The sequence below is a fragment of the Alligator sinensis genome, unplaced genomic scaffold (assembly GCF_000455745.1).
Source record: "Alligator sinensis unplaced genomic scaffold, ASM45574v1 scaffold1580_1, whole genome shotgun sequence".
NCBI classification, from domain to species: Eukaryota; Metazoa; Chordata; order Crocodylia; family Alligatoridae; genus Alligator; species Alligator sinensis.
In genome coordinates, this window is record NW_005843156.1 from 94103 (window position 1) to 111320 (window position 17218).

A 17218-nucleotide genomic window follows, 5' to 3' on the forward strand; every position below is an offset into this window, starting at 1 on the left:
TTGGCCACTCTAACTGTGAAGAAGTTCTTCCTAATGTCCAGTCTAAATCTGCTCTCTGCTAGCTTGTGGCCATTATTTCTTGTAACCCCCGGGGGCGCCTTGGTGAATAAAACCTCACCAATTCCCTTCTGTGCCCCCGTGATGAACTTATAGGCAGCCACAAGGTCGCCTCTCAACCTTCTCTTGCGGAGGCTGAAAAGGTCCAGGTGCCCTAGTCTCTCCTCGTAGGGCTTGGTCTTCAGGCCCTTAACCATACGAGTGGCCCTTCTCTGGACTCTCTCCAGGTTATCCGCATCCCTCTTGAAGTGCGGCGCCCAGAATTGCACACAGTACTCCAACTGCGGTCTGACCAGCACCCGATAGAGGGGGAGTATCACCTCCTTGGATCTATTCGTCATGCATCTGCTGATGCACGATAAAGGTCACTCTGAATCTTAGCCAGCCTATTTTCTTTCTTTTTCATATTTTCTTCTCTTCTCCAGACTAAATAAGCCCAGCTCCCTCAGCCTCTCCTCATAAGTCATATTCTCCAGCCCCTAACCATTTTCATTGCCCTCCACTGGACTCTCTCCAACTTTTCCACATGGTTCCTGTAGTGGGGGGCCCAAAACTGGACACAGAACTCCAGATGTGTCCTCACCAGTGCTGAATAGAGAGGAATAATCATTTCCCTGCATCTGCTGGCAGCACCCCTACTAATGCAGCCCAGGATGCCGTTAGTCTTCTTCATAACAATGGCAACATATGACTTCACAAAGCTGTTTTTAAGAAGTCTGGAAGAAAGTAGTGACTGATGGAAAAGACAACCAGAGCTGTGGAGAAGCAAAGCAGCATTATGAGGCTCTCCCTGGATAGTAGGGATACCTACAAGAAAATAAAAAAGGGTTGATCAACAAAGAAACCTTTTCCTAAAGGTAAAAAAGTGCAGAGATAGAGTGAGAAGTGCCAAAAATCAAACTGAGGTAGACATTTGAAAAAATATTTGACAATGGATGGTACTAAAACAGGAGGTGCGACACATCACACTGCATCACTGATTTCCCTAGAACTGTACCTGAAAATGAGGGATCAACTCACACACATGGCTGACTTACAATCAGAACAATGCAGTTCATTTAATAACTCCCTCCAGTGACCTGGAAGTCCTGTTCACATCGGTATTCCCAAGAGTCAAGACTAGAAGAGCAGTCACATTATGGGTGTGTGGGGAGCTGACAGTGGCTTGCCATGCAGTTCTCTGCTGTGCAGTAGGGGTGTGCAAAGCGGGCCCTATTTGATTTGGATTCAGCCCAAATCAGGGAGAGAGATTCGATTCATTGATTTGGATCACTGTTCCTGATTCAATTCGGCTGAATCCGAATCTGAAGATTCGGTGCTGATTTAGAGAATCAGCAATTCGGCCACAGACACAGCTTTAAATGGTTTTTCTACATACCTCGAGGTACCAGCGTGGCGTGTGATTGCTGCAATGCTGGGGCACATGGAGCATCCCACAGGAGTGCAGGGGGGCCCTCTGCATGCTCGGCAGCAAACCCGGAAGTGGACCAGAAGCACTTCCAGTCCATTTCTGGGTCTGCTGGGGAGCGCACTGCCCCCCCTCCCCCGTACCCCCCAGCTCGGCGATCGGCTGTGGGGGGGATGCCACCGAATCGGGTTGAATCTCCGCTGAATCAAATCAGGGACCGAAGCTTCGCACAGCCCTACTGTGCAGCACCCCTGCCATAACATTATCTTGAAGAATCCAGATAAAAACAGCAAGATCCTTCTGCACAGCATGGCAGCAAATGGGCCATGCCAAGGGTTTCAATAAGATAACACAGAAGCTCAGTCAGCAGAGGCTGAACCAAACCTGGCACTTAACACCAAAGACGCTCCTGTCACTGAAGCCCTGGTGGGGCAGACCCAGCAGTCTTCCATTAGCCATTCATAATGTTTAGCTAGAAATCCTAGAGACTGCCTTTTCTTTCAGGCAGCAGTACCACTTGCATGCATTCGTCTATATGCTTTCCCCTCTGCCAGTCATAGTAAAGATTCCTTTCTCATTAGACACGCGTGTTTGAGTATTTTACTGGAACTCGCTGGATGCCACAGAGCCTAACACATACAAAACCTACCTTGGGACTCATGACACTGCTACCCAAGAAGGGAGCAGGCGAAAAAATACACTTCCCCCTGCAATTGGCTGGCAGCTAAGAAGTTCAGGTCTAGGAGAATTAGACCAGCTGCAAGCTGGTTCCTGGTGGGCTCCGTTCCCTTCTGTAGAGTATAAATTATGTATGGCAAAAGTTTAACACCTCTTTATATAGTTACCAATGAAAATGTGCCGCCCTCACGTCCTGTTTTATAACCGTTTGGCATGTTTGGCTGCCCAGGAAGGTGTCAGTAATAGGCAAATAAACCCCTTGGTGGCAGGAGTTTTGAAAGCCTCAACAGGTCCTTCTCTCTGAGGAAAAGGGTGCAACTCAGGGAGGAAATGATGAGTGATGCTGCACCTACTCATTAGCACCCCCTCGCAATCTGCCTCTGGCGCAGGGCTCTACTGTGAATACTGTGCTAAGCATCACTGCTGTGGTTAGCACTTACGCAGGGGCAGATCCAGAGTGGATGTGGTGGCACAGTCACGTGCCCCTTTAGGACCACGCTGAGGGAACAGCAGTCGGGGGATTTTTTTTAAGTCCCCAAAGCAGGAAAGAACCTGGTCCCCCTGCCTCCTTCCCCCTCCACACTCAGCAAAACCACCCTTCTCCTTCCCTCCCATTCCCCCAGAGACAGGGGGAGCTCCAGAGGCATCCCTGCCCTGCCCCAACCAGGCTGCACGGGGAGCTGGGCTCAGCTGGGACAGTGGCAGCAGCAGCAGGAGGGTTTCCCCACCCTGCCCAGTCCCCCCACATATTGCTTCCTAGCCTGAAAGCAGATGAAGGGGAGGGAGAACCTGTCTGCCACTGTTGCTGTCCCCATCTGAGCCTTGATCTCTACACAGCTACTCCCTATGCACCTGACTGCAGCAAGCCAGAAGCATCCAGGACAGCAGCAGTGGCAGGTGGGATTCCCCTTCCAACACACAGAGATGTAAGTAAAGAGGGAAGCAGGGTGGAAATGGGAGGGGAAGGGAGGTGCCACATAGCACAGAGGGAAGGGAGAGAGTGCCAAGAGTGGGAAGGGGAGATTTTTACCTGATTTGGGGTCTTTAAAAAAAGTCTCTGGCTCATGCTCCCATGCCACAGTCTGCCTGCCCTACAGAGGAAGTGGCTGGGAGCAGCAGAATCCTCTGTAGCACTGGTCACTGCTCCCACACCCCCTTTTTTTAAATCCTGGATGCTTACACAGCAGCTTTCAGCTGAAAATTGTGTCGTACTTGGTTGTCATTCATGGTTTTAGCTTTAATATGCTTCTCAGAGTCCCCATGTGACAAAACCAAGGCAGGAAGTATTTAAGTGACTTGTTTCATATAAGCAAGAGAGCAAGGACTAGACCTATGGGGGCCTTGGAGCAGGGGCCTAGAGATAACCACTATGCTACATTCCCTCTGAGCCACAAATGCAGGGATCTTAGGCTGCTGCTCTCTCCACCAGGCCACAGCCTCCACTAAGCATGACATGCAACAGTTACCTGTATTGGCTAGTCACATGAAGTATTACTGTGCAGTAAAATCACAAATGAAGAGCCTAGTTGGAAAACAAAATTAAATAAAAGGGAAGTGCTTATGTATATTTTTCTCTAGAACTCTTCAAGCATCTTTTTCAAATGTTCAGAAATCAGCTACATCAATAGCAAAAAACTGTATACCAACATAACTACACACTTGGGGATCTGCTTTAACCAATTTCAATAAATTGGAAGGAACATAGAACTAGAAAGGACCTTTTCGGTCACCAACTCCTGTCCTCTGCTACTGTGGGCTATGGGCTATCATGCTATTGTTCTCATAAACGTCTCATCTTAGAGTTAGTTGGGTTATCTGCCCCCACTCCCCTCATGCACAGATGCGCCAAACTCATTGCCTGGGCCTCAAAGTCATGGGACTGGGGCTTAGAAGTCATGAGATTTTAGAAACAACAGAAGAATATCAGGCTTTTTTCCTTTGTGACTTTGTGTGAAGATCTTCCCTGCAATCAGAACAGCTAGAAATCAGAACAGCTAGAAATTAACTTTTTTTTTAGCTGGATGTTGAGATTCTCATGTAATCGCACGACTCCAGAAGTTAAGTCAAAAACAGAACAAAACTGCTAAATACCATAAGACTTGCAATAAAACCATAAGATTTTGGAACACTAAGGTCTCCTCAGTCAGGTCTGCAGAACAGGGCCTGTCTGTTTTGCAACAACTCTGAGTCTATTATCAATGCTCAGCAATCCCCGGTCATGCTGTCTCACCAAAACACTCCCCGAGAGCAGTAGAGAGAGCAGCGGAAAGGAAAAGTGATGAAGGGTCAGTAAAACTTTCCAAGGCAGGAACCATTCACCAACATGCATCTGCAATTCCCAAGCACATGAGCCTAACTTGTGCTTCGTCCAGTATTAAGTAGTGGAGTGGTTATACTACACTTGCATCAGGCCCAGTCTGTCCACATGTCACAAGCAGAATGTAACAGCTGCTGCCCTTTTGAAACATCCCCTTTTGAAAGAGCTCCAATGTGATGATTGACATGTCAATTTACAGGAATATACTGATTTACCAGGCCTGGATTTAGGATTCTGGGTTTTTGCTGGTAGGAAATCACCTTAGCATAGGGGTGGGCAAAATGCAGCCCGCCAGCCCATTCTATCTGGTCTGCAGCACCCCTAAAAAATTTAGAAAATTAATATTTATCTGCCCCCGGCTGCCTGTCATGCAGCCCTCGATGGCTTGCCAAAACTCAGTAAGCAGCCCTCCACCCGAAATAATTGCCCGCCCTTGCCTTAGCAAGACCAGGGAGTCTTCTTCAGGACCCGATTCAGAGTGCTCAACCTCCAGCCCATGGGCCAAATGTGGCCCATGAAGCCATTGCATATGGCTTGTAGGGCTTCCCATGGGTCAGGAAATTTGGCAGCAGCCATTAATACAGCCACCCTCCCTCCGCCAAATGCCCAGACCCCAAGCACTCGGTTGGAGCCAGGCGACACCCTTTCTTTCTGTGGGGTGTGGCTGGGCCACAGCACCTTTTCTCCACAGGGCCGAGTTGGGGCCGGGTTATGCTCTGTTTCTCCCCCTGTAGGCCCAGGCTCAGGCTGAGCTGCCCCTCACACCCTCTCCAAGTGGCACCATCCTGCAGTCAGACCAGGACTGCATCCCCATCTGCATTCCCCATCTGGCCCACTGGGGAAAATGGTTGAGCATGAGCACCACTGGATTAAGCAATAAGTCTACAAAGGAAAGAGACTGGCACATGCAGCGATCTCACCAGTTCTGTATGGTCATACATAACACGCGCCGTCAAGTAGTGACAATCATGCAGGAGCTTTCACTCTCAACTCTATGCCAGGTACCAGGTTTTATTCCGCAATCAGCGCTAGCAAGTAGTGCCTGGGAACACATACTCAAGATCCTGGAAGTAAATTCGTAACAGGTTTAGCCAGGCTAGAGCCTTTTCCATGCAGCAAGTGATATTAAAGGTAAAAGGAAGCCACATATACCCAACTCTGACAAAGCAAACTGTACTTAGAAATAAGTTAGTGAAGATGAACAATGGTAATAAGCTGATGGAGAATAGGTTTAGGTTAGAGATCAGAAAGCAATATTTTACAGTTAGGGTGGCAAGAATCTGGAACCAACTTCCTAAGGAAGTGGTCCTCGCCCCTACCTTGGGTAAATTCAAAAAGAGGTTAGATGATCACCTGTCTGGGGTCCTGTGAACCCAGCATTCATTCCTGCCTGTGGCAGGGGGTCAGGCTAGATGATCTGTTCAGGTCCCTCCTGACCCTAACTACGATGAAACTATGAAGCTGAGCAAAGGTCTCAAAGGGGAGCAGGGCTTCCTCTCAGCTGGTGTGCATGCCCTGTAAGCAAAGAAAGACCTAGGCCATGTCCATGATTCACAATGGCTGGAGGCTACTGGCCTTTCATCCAAGTCAAATTCCAGCTGAAGTGGCAACAGAAAATAAATTAATGGTCACATCCAGGTGCTGAGTGGGCACCTGACCACATCCCTTAATCAAGTGTTTTGTTAGAGTACAACTGACAACCTTGGCTAAGGCAGGCCCAGGCGCAGGAAGGTAGGGGCTGCAGATTCAAATGAAGAGATACCAGCATAGCCGAGTCACAGAGGGCAAGGCTGGGATAGTATGGGGCTATAAATACTCAGGGGCATCCGCAGAGTGGGGTCAGGCAGCCCTGGGCTAAAATAAAAGAGCGGGTTAATGGACTGAGCAAAAGATTTCCAGCAATTTTTAGTTCTGTGCGAGACAGCTTCACTGCACTGGGCTCAGCCTCTCCCATACGCAAGAGAGATGAGCAGCACAGCGAGGGATTTGGGTGGGAGTTATACTTTTCACACTTGACCCCAAATGTTAATTAACTGATGTTTTCTTTACAAGGGCACAAGTACCCACAAAACCGAGGAATACTAGTCCCTGAAATAGAGCTCTGAATCGGTGTGTGCTCCCCGTGCTACAACTGGAAAGCTGAGGCACGGGTGGGATATTACCTTGATACAGGAAGGTGGTTAACCATGTTACTGTTAAATCAGGGAGAAGGTAAGGCAACTATATGAAGGTAGGCCATTCATAGCATCTTGCAAAGTAGGAGCGGGCCATGCCATTACTTTCCCAAGCCATTAATTATGCTGCTGAACGATCTTCACTGGTAGCACTGTCACTCAGCACAGCTCTAGCAAATGCCCTCTCCTCTCATATCTCATCAGGATGCTCCTCTTTTGCCATGTACTTAATTAGCTTAACAGCTGCATCTTGGCCTGGATTAAGAACTGTGTATAAAATTAAAATCTGCAGAGCATGGACAGGAGGCCAAAGGCAGTGCAAAGAGCAGGGTGAATCCCAGCACAATTTCTGCTGGCCAGTTACAGTGGTAGACATGATTGACAGAACAGGCAAAGACCCACCAAACTCATTTTACACAAAGACGCTTTACAGCCATCCAAGAGGAAGCTCAAGGACCAAGTGAGCCTGGATTATAACCAGTGGCCTCAAGGAAGAGTCCTCCATCCTCCTTCCCAAGTTCCTGCACTTTTCGACAGCAGAGGCTATGCACAGCCTCCAGTCAAGTCTGTCCGTTCATCTGAGCCAATGGAGCAATTTAATCTGACACAGACTGATGCGCACCCTGCCTGATGCCACGGCTTTTGCAATAGCTCAGCAATAGCTCCTCGACACCATTGCAATGCACTGACCCGGCATGAGGAGCAGAGGCCAGGGGACAGCAAAAATACTTGCTAGGGAACGGGACCCATAAAATATGCACCTGTTGCTAATCAGTGGCCAAAGCTTATGTCAAACTGTTGCAAATATTCTACCTCAACCCTGCCTGACCTTCTCAATCATGTTTGAGGGAATCTACAACCATTAAGTGTTACTTGATCCTCCGGTAATGCAGCAATTACGAAAGGACGATGGAGCTTGCCTGACTACTTGTCAATGGGATAAACACCTTTACTAGGGGAGGGAGCTGTTGAAGAGGTGCACATTCCACTTACCATCAGGCTTTCCTTTCCTGGGAAGCTCATGGGGGTCATTAGACCACCACATTTTTACCAGGCTTGTTTAAAGGGAAACATGAGTAGGGGTCAGAGCATTTCCTCTGCAGGGGACTCCAGCTGAACAAACACAAAGTAAATAGCATGTCCCTGCTTCTTCCACCAACCCCAGGAAGTAGCATACACGGCATGGAAGGAATTACTATGCAGCACTGTCAGCAATGGACCCTTGGCTACACCAATGTGCAGCAGGTCCCTGACATCAGAGGACCAGGGATATGGCTTACTTACAGAAGCAAAGCCACACCAATCCTCTACATACAATAGAGTCATAGACAATTAGCGTTTAGAAGAGACTTCAGGAGGTCACATCTAGTCCGACCCCCTGCTCAAACCAGGACCAGGCCCAACTAGATCATCCCAGCCAGGGCTTTGTCTAGCTGGGTTTTGAATCCCCCCAAGGTTGAAGCTTCTACCACCTCTCTGGGTAACCTGTCCCAGTGTTTTACTACCTTCCTAGTGAGAACATTCTTCCTAATATCTAACCTAAACCTCCCTTGCTATGACTTTAGACCATTGCTCCTTGTTGTGTCATCTGTCACCGCTGAGAATAGTCTCGCTCCATCCTCTTTTGAGCCCCCCTTCAAGTAGTTGAAGACTACTATTAAGTCTCCTCTCAGTCTCCTCCACTCTAGACTAAATAAGCCCAGTTCCCCCAGTCTTTCCTCATAAATCATGTCCCCCAGCCCCCTCACCATTTTTGTTGCTCTCTGCTGGACTCTCTCCATATCCTTTCTGTAGTGAGGGCCCAAAACTGAACACAGTACTCCAGATGTGGCCTCACCAGTGCTGAATAGAGGGGAATAAAACCCAAACTCATCTGGAGACAGGCCTGCTCCACAACAGGCCAGGCCAGGCTAAGGAATTCCCTGCCCTAAAGAGTCAGAAGCTGGCCACATGTGGCACAGATCCTGGACTGGCTGCAATGGGCACCACGTACAGCGTGGGTCCTGTGATGAATGCCGCATGCAGTGCCTGCAGTGGCTGGTCCAGGATTCTTGCTCGACGTGACACCTGCCCTGGCTGCTTTGGGCTGCACGTGGTGCCTGTTATAGCTGGTCCAGGATTCATGCCACACACAGCTCAGTCCCAGACTGGGCAGCTGACAGGAGAAGGGAGAGTGGCAGATGCCACATTAAGCATGGGTCCTGGACCCATATGTAATGTGTGCCACAGGTGCCATATGTAATGTGCACCCTGGCCCTACGTGCAGGGCTGGTCCAGCGGTGTAAAGGTCAACTCAGACCAGAGGCAGCACCAGCAGCTGGATGAAGAGGCTCCACAGACCAGATCCGGCCCATGAGCCACGTCTTTAACACTCCTGGTTTATTGAACAGTTGTTTTTTTCAACCATGGTGACATGTATCCACTTTTAACAAAGGAAGATAAGTGAGTATCTGTCCAAACTTGCTCTTCTTTTTTAGTACAACCCCTATATTCAGGCTGGGAGTTATAACTCCCAAATCATGAACTCTCTTAGCCTATGGACATCAATAGACTAGAAAGCCCTAGAGTTCTCAGCTTGTGATGTGAAAATTGATGCCCCCTTGATTCCTTGTGTGCTGACCACCACCAGACAACATGGCCAAACACAGAAAGGTGGAAGAGCTGTGGGACTCACCAGTTTAAAGAGGTGATGAGCAGCAGGTGCTAAGGTCAGGATAACATCAGCCATCAAAGGTTTTCACAGCAAGAGGGAATGCCTGAAAGTCCATGAGGAGCTTCACAGTTGAAGGGTGGCAAGAGACAGGGAACATAACTGATAGGATTATGTGTAGAAGGGACTTAAGACAAATCTAGCAGTCAGTATGGCATGGAGAGAGAGAGGGGTGAAATGATATGGGCAAAATGATCTATTTGGCAGCAATGAAGCCAAACCAAAGGATGGAAGGGAAGAGGGATTCCAGAGATGAAGGAACGCACGGGGGAGGAGAGGGGTGGAGCCCTCATGTCCATAGCCCCCAGATCATTTTTAAAGAGTGCGAGGAATTGTTTTTAAATCTATTTTTAACGCAACCCACACGTGGCATGTGATCACCAGACACCGTGGTCCCTGGCAGGACAGTTTGTCACCATACCCCCTTTTCTCCAGAAAGATTAGCAACAAGAAGATGAAATCACAAAGGTGTGATTATTTTCAGGAAGAAGTTTCACTCCTTTTGGAAGTGAGTCTGACCCAAGCCAAACTGTGTGCAGGCACATTCAAATTCAGTGCAATACCTCAGTGACAGGGGCCGGGGTAACGCACCTTGAGGCCTAATTCATCATAGCCCCCTACTCCATGATGTCATTTGTGCCTGTGCAAAATGCTGCCAGTCCGACATGATGGCACAATCCACTTATTTTGCACTGGTTGCAAACAAGTGCACGAGGTGCAGGGTAATAGCGAGCTGGGCCCAAACTGTACCCATCTTCCTTGTCTGGATCTCAAAGCATTTGCAAGGCTGGTCAATGCCACACTCCATGAAGACAAGAATGCCCTGGCATATGTGGTGGCCCCCTTTTTATTGCATCATGGCATCATCTGTTAGCAAAGGCAGGAGGACTGTACACCTTTCCCCTTGGTCCTGCAGGATATGGGGGATGCACAAACACAGCCACACACACACACACACACACACACAATTTAGGAGCAGGGGAAGGCAAAACGTCCCACAATCCATGTCATTCTGGCCTAAGGGTCAAATTCTTCCAAGCCCCCAGATTCGGTGATCACTATAATCTTGAGCAGAAGAGCGAGACCCACTAGCCAGGAACTTCTGGGTTTTCTAAGCACCAACAGGATTATCAGTTCACCTCAGTTAAAAATCTTCAGTCTTAACAGCAGCCAACACCCCAGTGCACTACTGGAAGGCAATAAAAAAGCTCCACAGGAGCCAGGAAGGTTCATGAAAGGAAAAAAAATCCTTCCAGGCTCCAACTAGAATATCGCACAATAATAATAAGCATAAAGATCTTTAGATACATCATAATAAGCCAGTGTTTGCCAAGCAGAGACACTTCCTCAGAACCTATTTGCTTTCTGTGGGAAAATAAGGGAATTCTGACTGCACTCCCCTCCTTTCCCCCCTGTCTTGGCTAAACGGTAATTTTGTTTTAGAAGTCCTGTGTTAAAAATATTATCATCAAATGCTACCCAAAGTGCGGCAGGAGCTACAGGTAAGAATTGCTTCATTTCCAATTAAATGTAGCAGCTGTTTAGTAGCAATTTGATTTGACAGGTCAGAGGTAGAAAAATCCCATAGCCAAGTGAAATGTAGGGGAATTCAAAGAAGTTAAGAAGCAACTGTCCAAGTTAGAAATGGGCCAAGATATCTGGCCCTAACACCCACAGAGTTGCAAAAGTGCCAAGGGAATCTTTTATGACCTCAAGGGTTTTCTCTTAATACTGGGATTTTCACCTGGGGGTACACATACCCCTGAGGGTACTTGGGATGGCCTCAGGGGGTACTTGTCAGCAGGCTCCACCACTGCCACCAGCATGTTTGCTGATCAGCCACTAGAGGACCCCCACCCCACTCGTCGACTGGCTGCTGGGGGACCCCCTCCCCCTGCTTGTCAACCGGCCGCCAGGGGTACACTGACGCAAAAAAGTTGAAAACTCCTGTCTTAATACAACCCAAAGGGTGGTGACTTCTGGCAGTACCATTCCCCTCGGAGCAAGGTTGCAGTGTTGCCCTTGTCTTCAAGCTGAAGCAAAAGCATCCTTACTGAAATCTCCGATCCAGTACCAACCTTGACCTTACAGGCTTTACTTTAAACTCGGTGTGCTCCTGCACCAAGCCCAGCACATGCCAGAAAGAGGCAGCGTGTTAGTTGGACCCAGCTCATCCGATGTCTGCATAGATCAGGCACTTTAGCAGGGCTTTTTTGCCGCTTTTATCAGCTTTAGCTAAAGCACCAAAAAGCCCTGCTGAAGCACCCAGTCTATACAGATGCTGCAGAGCTGGGTTGAAGTAACATGCTGCTTCTTCTGGTAAAGTGCGGTTGGTTGTTTTTTTTTAATGTCTACAAGCAGCCACAAGGTCCAACATATTTCAGCCTAGATCCCATAGTGAACAACTGCCTGGGACAGTGATGAAGGAATCCACTCCCAGTGTCTCCATTGCAGAGCATAACTAACCATCCAGCACCAGGAGAAGCTGCCACCCTCTTCCTCTATGCAAGACACAGGCTGCTCCTGGAGAACATGTACCAGGGTCAACAGATGGTTCAAGATGGCAGGGCACAGAACTAGGCACTGCAATGACTGGGAACTTCATAAAATAGCTAGGCCTTTTGTGCCATCTGTTGGGGGGCGGGGGGGGTGGAAATCCCAGGTCTAGTGGGCTGGTCTTCTGTTCTAATATCATGGAGAAAGAGCACAGACTAGATACTTGCAATGCCTATACTTGCCCCAGCTCTCAAACATACAGGTCCCATACATAAAAGCACTGTATGCAGCTTTTCTATATATTCTTGCATTTAGTGTATTTGGACCACATTGGCACCTGGACCAGGAATGACTTTGTGAGGGGGAAAACAGGTCTGTTCTGCTCTTCATCCCTTATGCAGGCTGAGTGGTTCTCCTCAGATGAACCACTCCACTAAACTCAGTAAGGAGGCAGCACAGACCCAGAGCTAGGGCACAGATTTGAGACCCAGGATCCCTGTGAATCTTGGACGTCTTTGTTTCTCCATCAATGAAGTGAGAGTAATTAAATTGATGTGCCTTCCACAAAATAGTTTGAGATCACTGGATGAAAACTATCCATTCCAGTGCTAAATGCCATTGATGGAAAAGCAGTGCTCTCAAGTCTTTAAGGCCATAGTGAGCACCTGCTGTGCAGTATCTCTCTCTCTCTCCTGGAAAGATGGGTGCAGTCTGCACTGTGGGCTCTCCCCATCACTGCACTCTAGCAGCCTTACCAAGTGAACTAGCAGGCTATGCAGCTGCCAGCCTTGAAACCCAACACTGAATTTCAAGATTTCGATTTTTTTATGGCTGTTACATTAATGGTTATTCACTGCCTCATGCACATTCTTGGGGAGCCCAGACCTGACAGAAGATCCTTTACATTGGCTGTTTTTTTCTGCGCATAGCTAAATGCCACATACTAACACCATATCTCCCTGCTTACACTAGCATGATGGGAAAACCATGTCAATCTCCATGCCACATGCAGTCACCAGCTGCTCCTGCCATTGATTGATGACATTTAATTACTAAAGGATGCTAAGTAACCTTTAAAACAATACGTGGGCTTTAACATCTCAGTCTTTCCTGCTATGATCTCAAAGGGCTTTCAGAAGCAGTAAATCATGCTCAAAGCAGCCCTGCAACACAAGCCCATACTTTTCAAATGAGGAAATTGAAGAATGAAGCAATTAAACAACTTGGTGTAAAAAATGAAATGAGAATCCCAGCCCCCATTCGAGAAAACAGCCCCTTCCTGACCTAGGGAAGGATAAAAAATCCTGACTACCAGCACTCAACACTAAACACACTGCCTTGAAAGAAATGACTGTCTCGTGAGTTGGTAATTTTGGAAGTACAGGCTCCATAGTTAAAGTTCTGTCACTCACCCCATCACCAAACCTCATTGTTTTAAGTTTTACATAGCATACATTTTGGCAGCAGAGAGGCAAGAGAATAGACTTCAGCACCCAACAAGGAGGTCTGGGGCTCCTCTAAGGGACAGAGAAGGGGCACATGCTGGCCATGGAAGCCCATGGAAAGGATCACCAGCGTAGATCTGTGCCCAGGGAGCAGGTCTTACAAGAATATCACAGGAGTTGGCAACCAGAGGTATAACTCACAAATCCCATAATTTAAGCATTCCCAATAGTTTAGGATTTCTACCTATACTAGAAATCACACTGCAATTCTGAACTCAACACTGGATGCTGCCAACTGTTGCAGTTCAAGCTGCGAGCTGCAGCTAGCAGAGGCTGTGGCAGGGCTTGTAGCCTAGGGCAGCATTTCTCAACCCATGGGTCACGACCCAAATGTAGGTTGCAAAAATATATGAAAGGGCTGTGAACAAACTTTAAAAAAATGGATCAACAAACTTTAAAAATGGATTCTCCTTTAAAGGAGAAAAACATGGGAAACCACAGGTTAAACACCTCGTCTGAAGGATTTTTAAACCTGAAAGCTAGCTAAGAAGAATTTTTCCAACTTTTTGATTTGGTCTAATAAAAGATATCAGATTTACCCAAAGAACCTTGTCTGTCTGTATAGATCAGGTGCTTCAGCAGGGCTTTTTGGTGCTTTTCGCTAAAGCAGATTTAATCAGCTATTAGAAAAAAAGCACCAAAAGGGCCCCACTAAAGCGTCTGGCTCTATATATACATCAGGGGAGTCAGGTCCAAGTAACATAACTGCCTCTTCTGGGCATATGCTGGGCTCGGTGCAGGAGCACACCGAGTCTGAAGTAAAGTGTGGCTTTTTTCTTTTTTTTTAACATCTGCATGCAGCCTTTAAAATGAGTAGAGGCTGTGCGAATGTCTCACGTGTGGTTCTGTCAGTTCTCCTCAATCCTCACATCTTTCCTCCCAGCTCATGCACACGCACACTCACAAAAACACTCCTGGCCCATGCACATTTCAGCCGATTCACTTCGGTTGCTATTTGCAATCCCAAACCCTTCCAGGTCAGAAACAGATAATCATGCCCAAGCACACAGACCGAGCTCTACTGTGAAATCCTATCATGACTGCTCCTCTCCATAACATCTGGATGGTGACAGCTCCAGGATGCAGTGTGTGTTAACTCTGGCAACACCTGGATTGCATCCCAAGCCAATAGATTTGGAACGCAAGCTGAAGGCCTGTCAAGTGCCAAGCCAAGTCCAGCCTTCTCTGTACTTGAACAGCACTAACCCTGCTGCATTTAGTAGCTGACTCCAGAGTTTACTGTGGGGAGAAATGAGATCACAATTTTAGTGAGAGCAAGAGATGGAGAAGAAAAGTAGGACAGTTGGGGGATCAGGGCTCTTGGGTTCTCTCTGAAAGAGCTTGTTACAGTGAATCAAGGGTATAAAGAGCCAGGAGTCCTTTCTACTCCCACATCTGGGAGAAGATTGGGGTCTTTCCGCTGTAACAGGTGGGTTGGAAAGCATGAAAAGAAACAAAAATAACTTGACAATCACTGTGCGCTTCTCTTTACACAGAGCAGACCCAGCCACTCCACCCCAGTTCTGCCTATGCACCGTGATCGTGACCTGCAACGTCCCAGAACACAACCCCAGAGCCCACACAGAGCTCTTCCCATGCACCTTACTACTGACCCCCAGCCTCCCATTCCCTGCTATTGCAGCCCTGGACCTCCCACAAGCTGCTGCTCTGACAACCCCTGCCCCCCTAACCCTGACCAGCACCTCCAGATCCAGCTCCTCAGAACTAACGGATAGCTTTTCTAACGAGTGAGTAGCAGTTACTAGAGCTGGCCATTAGGAAAGAATTCAAGTCACACAGTTCAAAGTAACACCCGATGTTTCTCAGCCTTGATGAAGAAAGGCACCAAAGAACAAATGCAACATCTTCCTGATCCTGAGAGATAGGATATGACAACTCATGCTGAAACACTGTGCAGGGCACAAGATCACAGCTGCTTCCCCCTTGCAAAGAGATGGGAAGAAGCCTCCACATTCCAGTGTGCAGCGTACAGAACAGAAAAAGACCCGGTTTCATAAGTGGTACACAAGGGTACAGCACTGCCAGCTCTCTACTGGGTGTTTTTCATAAAACATCCATAAGACAAGGGGGTGAGGCAAGAATTCAGTGTTTATTAAAAAGAAAAAGCATACATGTTAAGCCCTGGTGGCAGTGGAAAAACACCTTAAAATGTGACTATAAGGCACCCAAGAGAGTCAGAAACAACAAGATAAAAGCACCCATGTTTTAAATGTCATAATTTTGATATTACTGGTGTTACCAACTGCATAAAACGCAGTGAAAAATCACCCTGAACAGGACTCACTAGAATATTAGGAGCACTACAAACAGCACGCTACTCATTCCCCATATGCATATTAGTATCTTAATGGTGACAGTTTAAATTTGACTCTTTCCTTTCCCAACCTCCACCTTTAGTATTTTTAGGCAAACACCCAAGTGGCAGCAAAACTCTGCAGTACACAATGCTTTAACTCCTACGTGTGAACTTTAGATTTTCCAAGCCAATACCAGCCACCTGGCATTGTAATACTTGGTGATAAACCCAATTCAAGGGAAAGAAGACAAAGTGCTATAAATTGATTGCCTGGACACCAGTGAGAAAGAGAATGGTTTTGAGAAGCGGAGATGCATGGGCAGGGCATGATCCCATCCCAAGCTGGGGAGCTTTGTAATACTCAGTGGGCGCATCTACATGTTCTTTAATGCGCCCTAATTACAGCACATTAAGTTTAGTATCTATAATGACAGGTACTAAATGCGCCCGAATTGGCACTACTGTGCTTTTGCGCTGATGAACTCTTTTCTAGTCATGTTAATACACATTAGACCAGGGGTTGTCAAGCAGGAGTACTTGGGAAGGTCCCAGGGGGTATGCAGCTGCGGCACAAAGAAGTGGGGGTACTTAGGAATCACCACTGCCGCCTCAGCTGCTGGGGGATCCTCCTGCCCCACTCCACATCTGGAAGGGGGTACCCAAACAGGAGGAGTACCCATCAGAAAGGGGACTCTCCTTTAAAAAGACTGAAAATCATTAGACTAAATCTACCGCGCATTAGCACAGGCTTTTCCTGCCATGCTAATGCTCAGTAGATTTAGTCCAACGCACTCAAAGCGTCTCACGTAGATGTGCCCAGTGTCCTTTAGATCGACGGTGCCAAGCACCATCCCCAGACATGGGTGAGCGGTGCCCCCTACACATCGCCACAGTGACAAAACATCGTGTGCTCGAGCGGTTGTTTTCTGCTGAGCAATTCCACCCGCCAGAAAACCGTGAAGAGCTTAACAGCCCACCCCCAAAACCCAGCTCTTGTATTTTGGTGCACAAAGCCGGCCTGAGGAGCTCTCCGCGTTCAAAGCAGCCGGACTCAAACTTGGAAATATTCAGAAGAAAAAGACAGAAAGATATTCTCCATTGGAAGCACCTATTATTCTCAGTCCTCAAACATCTCTCCCGCTTGCTCCTCTGGGAGCAGAATGGAAGTCTGCGGACGCCGTCTGGCGCTCAAATGCCACGAACCTTTTTCTTCCAAGATATTTCCTACGTGGGGAAAGTCACTGGTTTAAGTTACAGGGAATGACAAACCGGTCTGGTGCTACCCCTGCCAGGAGCACCGCGCCTCTGGCGCTTTAAGTCCATCAGGGACCTCCGGGACTCCTAGTGCAGCACAGCGCAGCGCGCCTCAACCCTGTCTGTAGGCCAGCCCCAGCCCCGCCCCCGCTCTTGTGACCCGCCCTGGGGGGGCGGTTCAGAACGAGGCTCTGCGGCGTGTCCCAGCGCGCCCCCCGTAGCGCGGAGCCTCCCGGAAGGCGCCAGCGCGGCCTACCCGGCTCCGTGCACCACGATGCAGCGCCCGGCGCGGGCCCCGCACA

At 48.1% G+C, this 17218-nt stretch overlaps 1 protein-coding gene across 1 annotated transcript in view; it reads right to left on the minus strand.

Moving 5' to 3' along the window:
- The window catches only part of LOC106723108 (glutamate 5-kinase-like), a gene marked incomplete at its 5' end in the record, with an annotated part of 35288 nt that extends 18072 nt beyond the window's left edge, over positions 1 to 17216 (minus strand). The window contains one exon of the mRNA XM_025194075.1: positions 17173 to 17216. Coding sequence (XP_025049860.1) covers positions 17173 to 17216 — 44 coding nt within the window. The remainder of the gene's footprint in view (positions 1 to 17172) is intronic.
- Between the last annotated feature and the right edge of the window lie 2 nt (positions 17217 to 17218).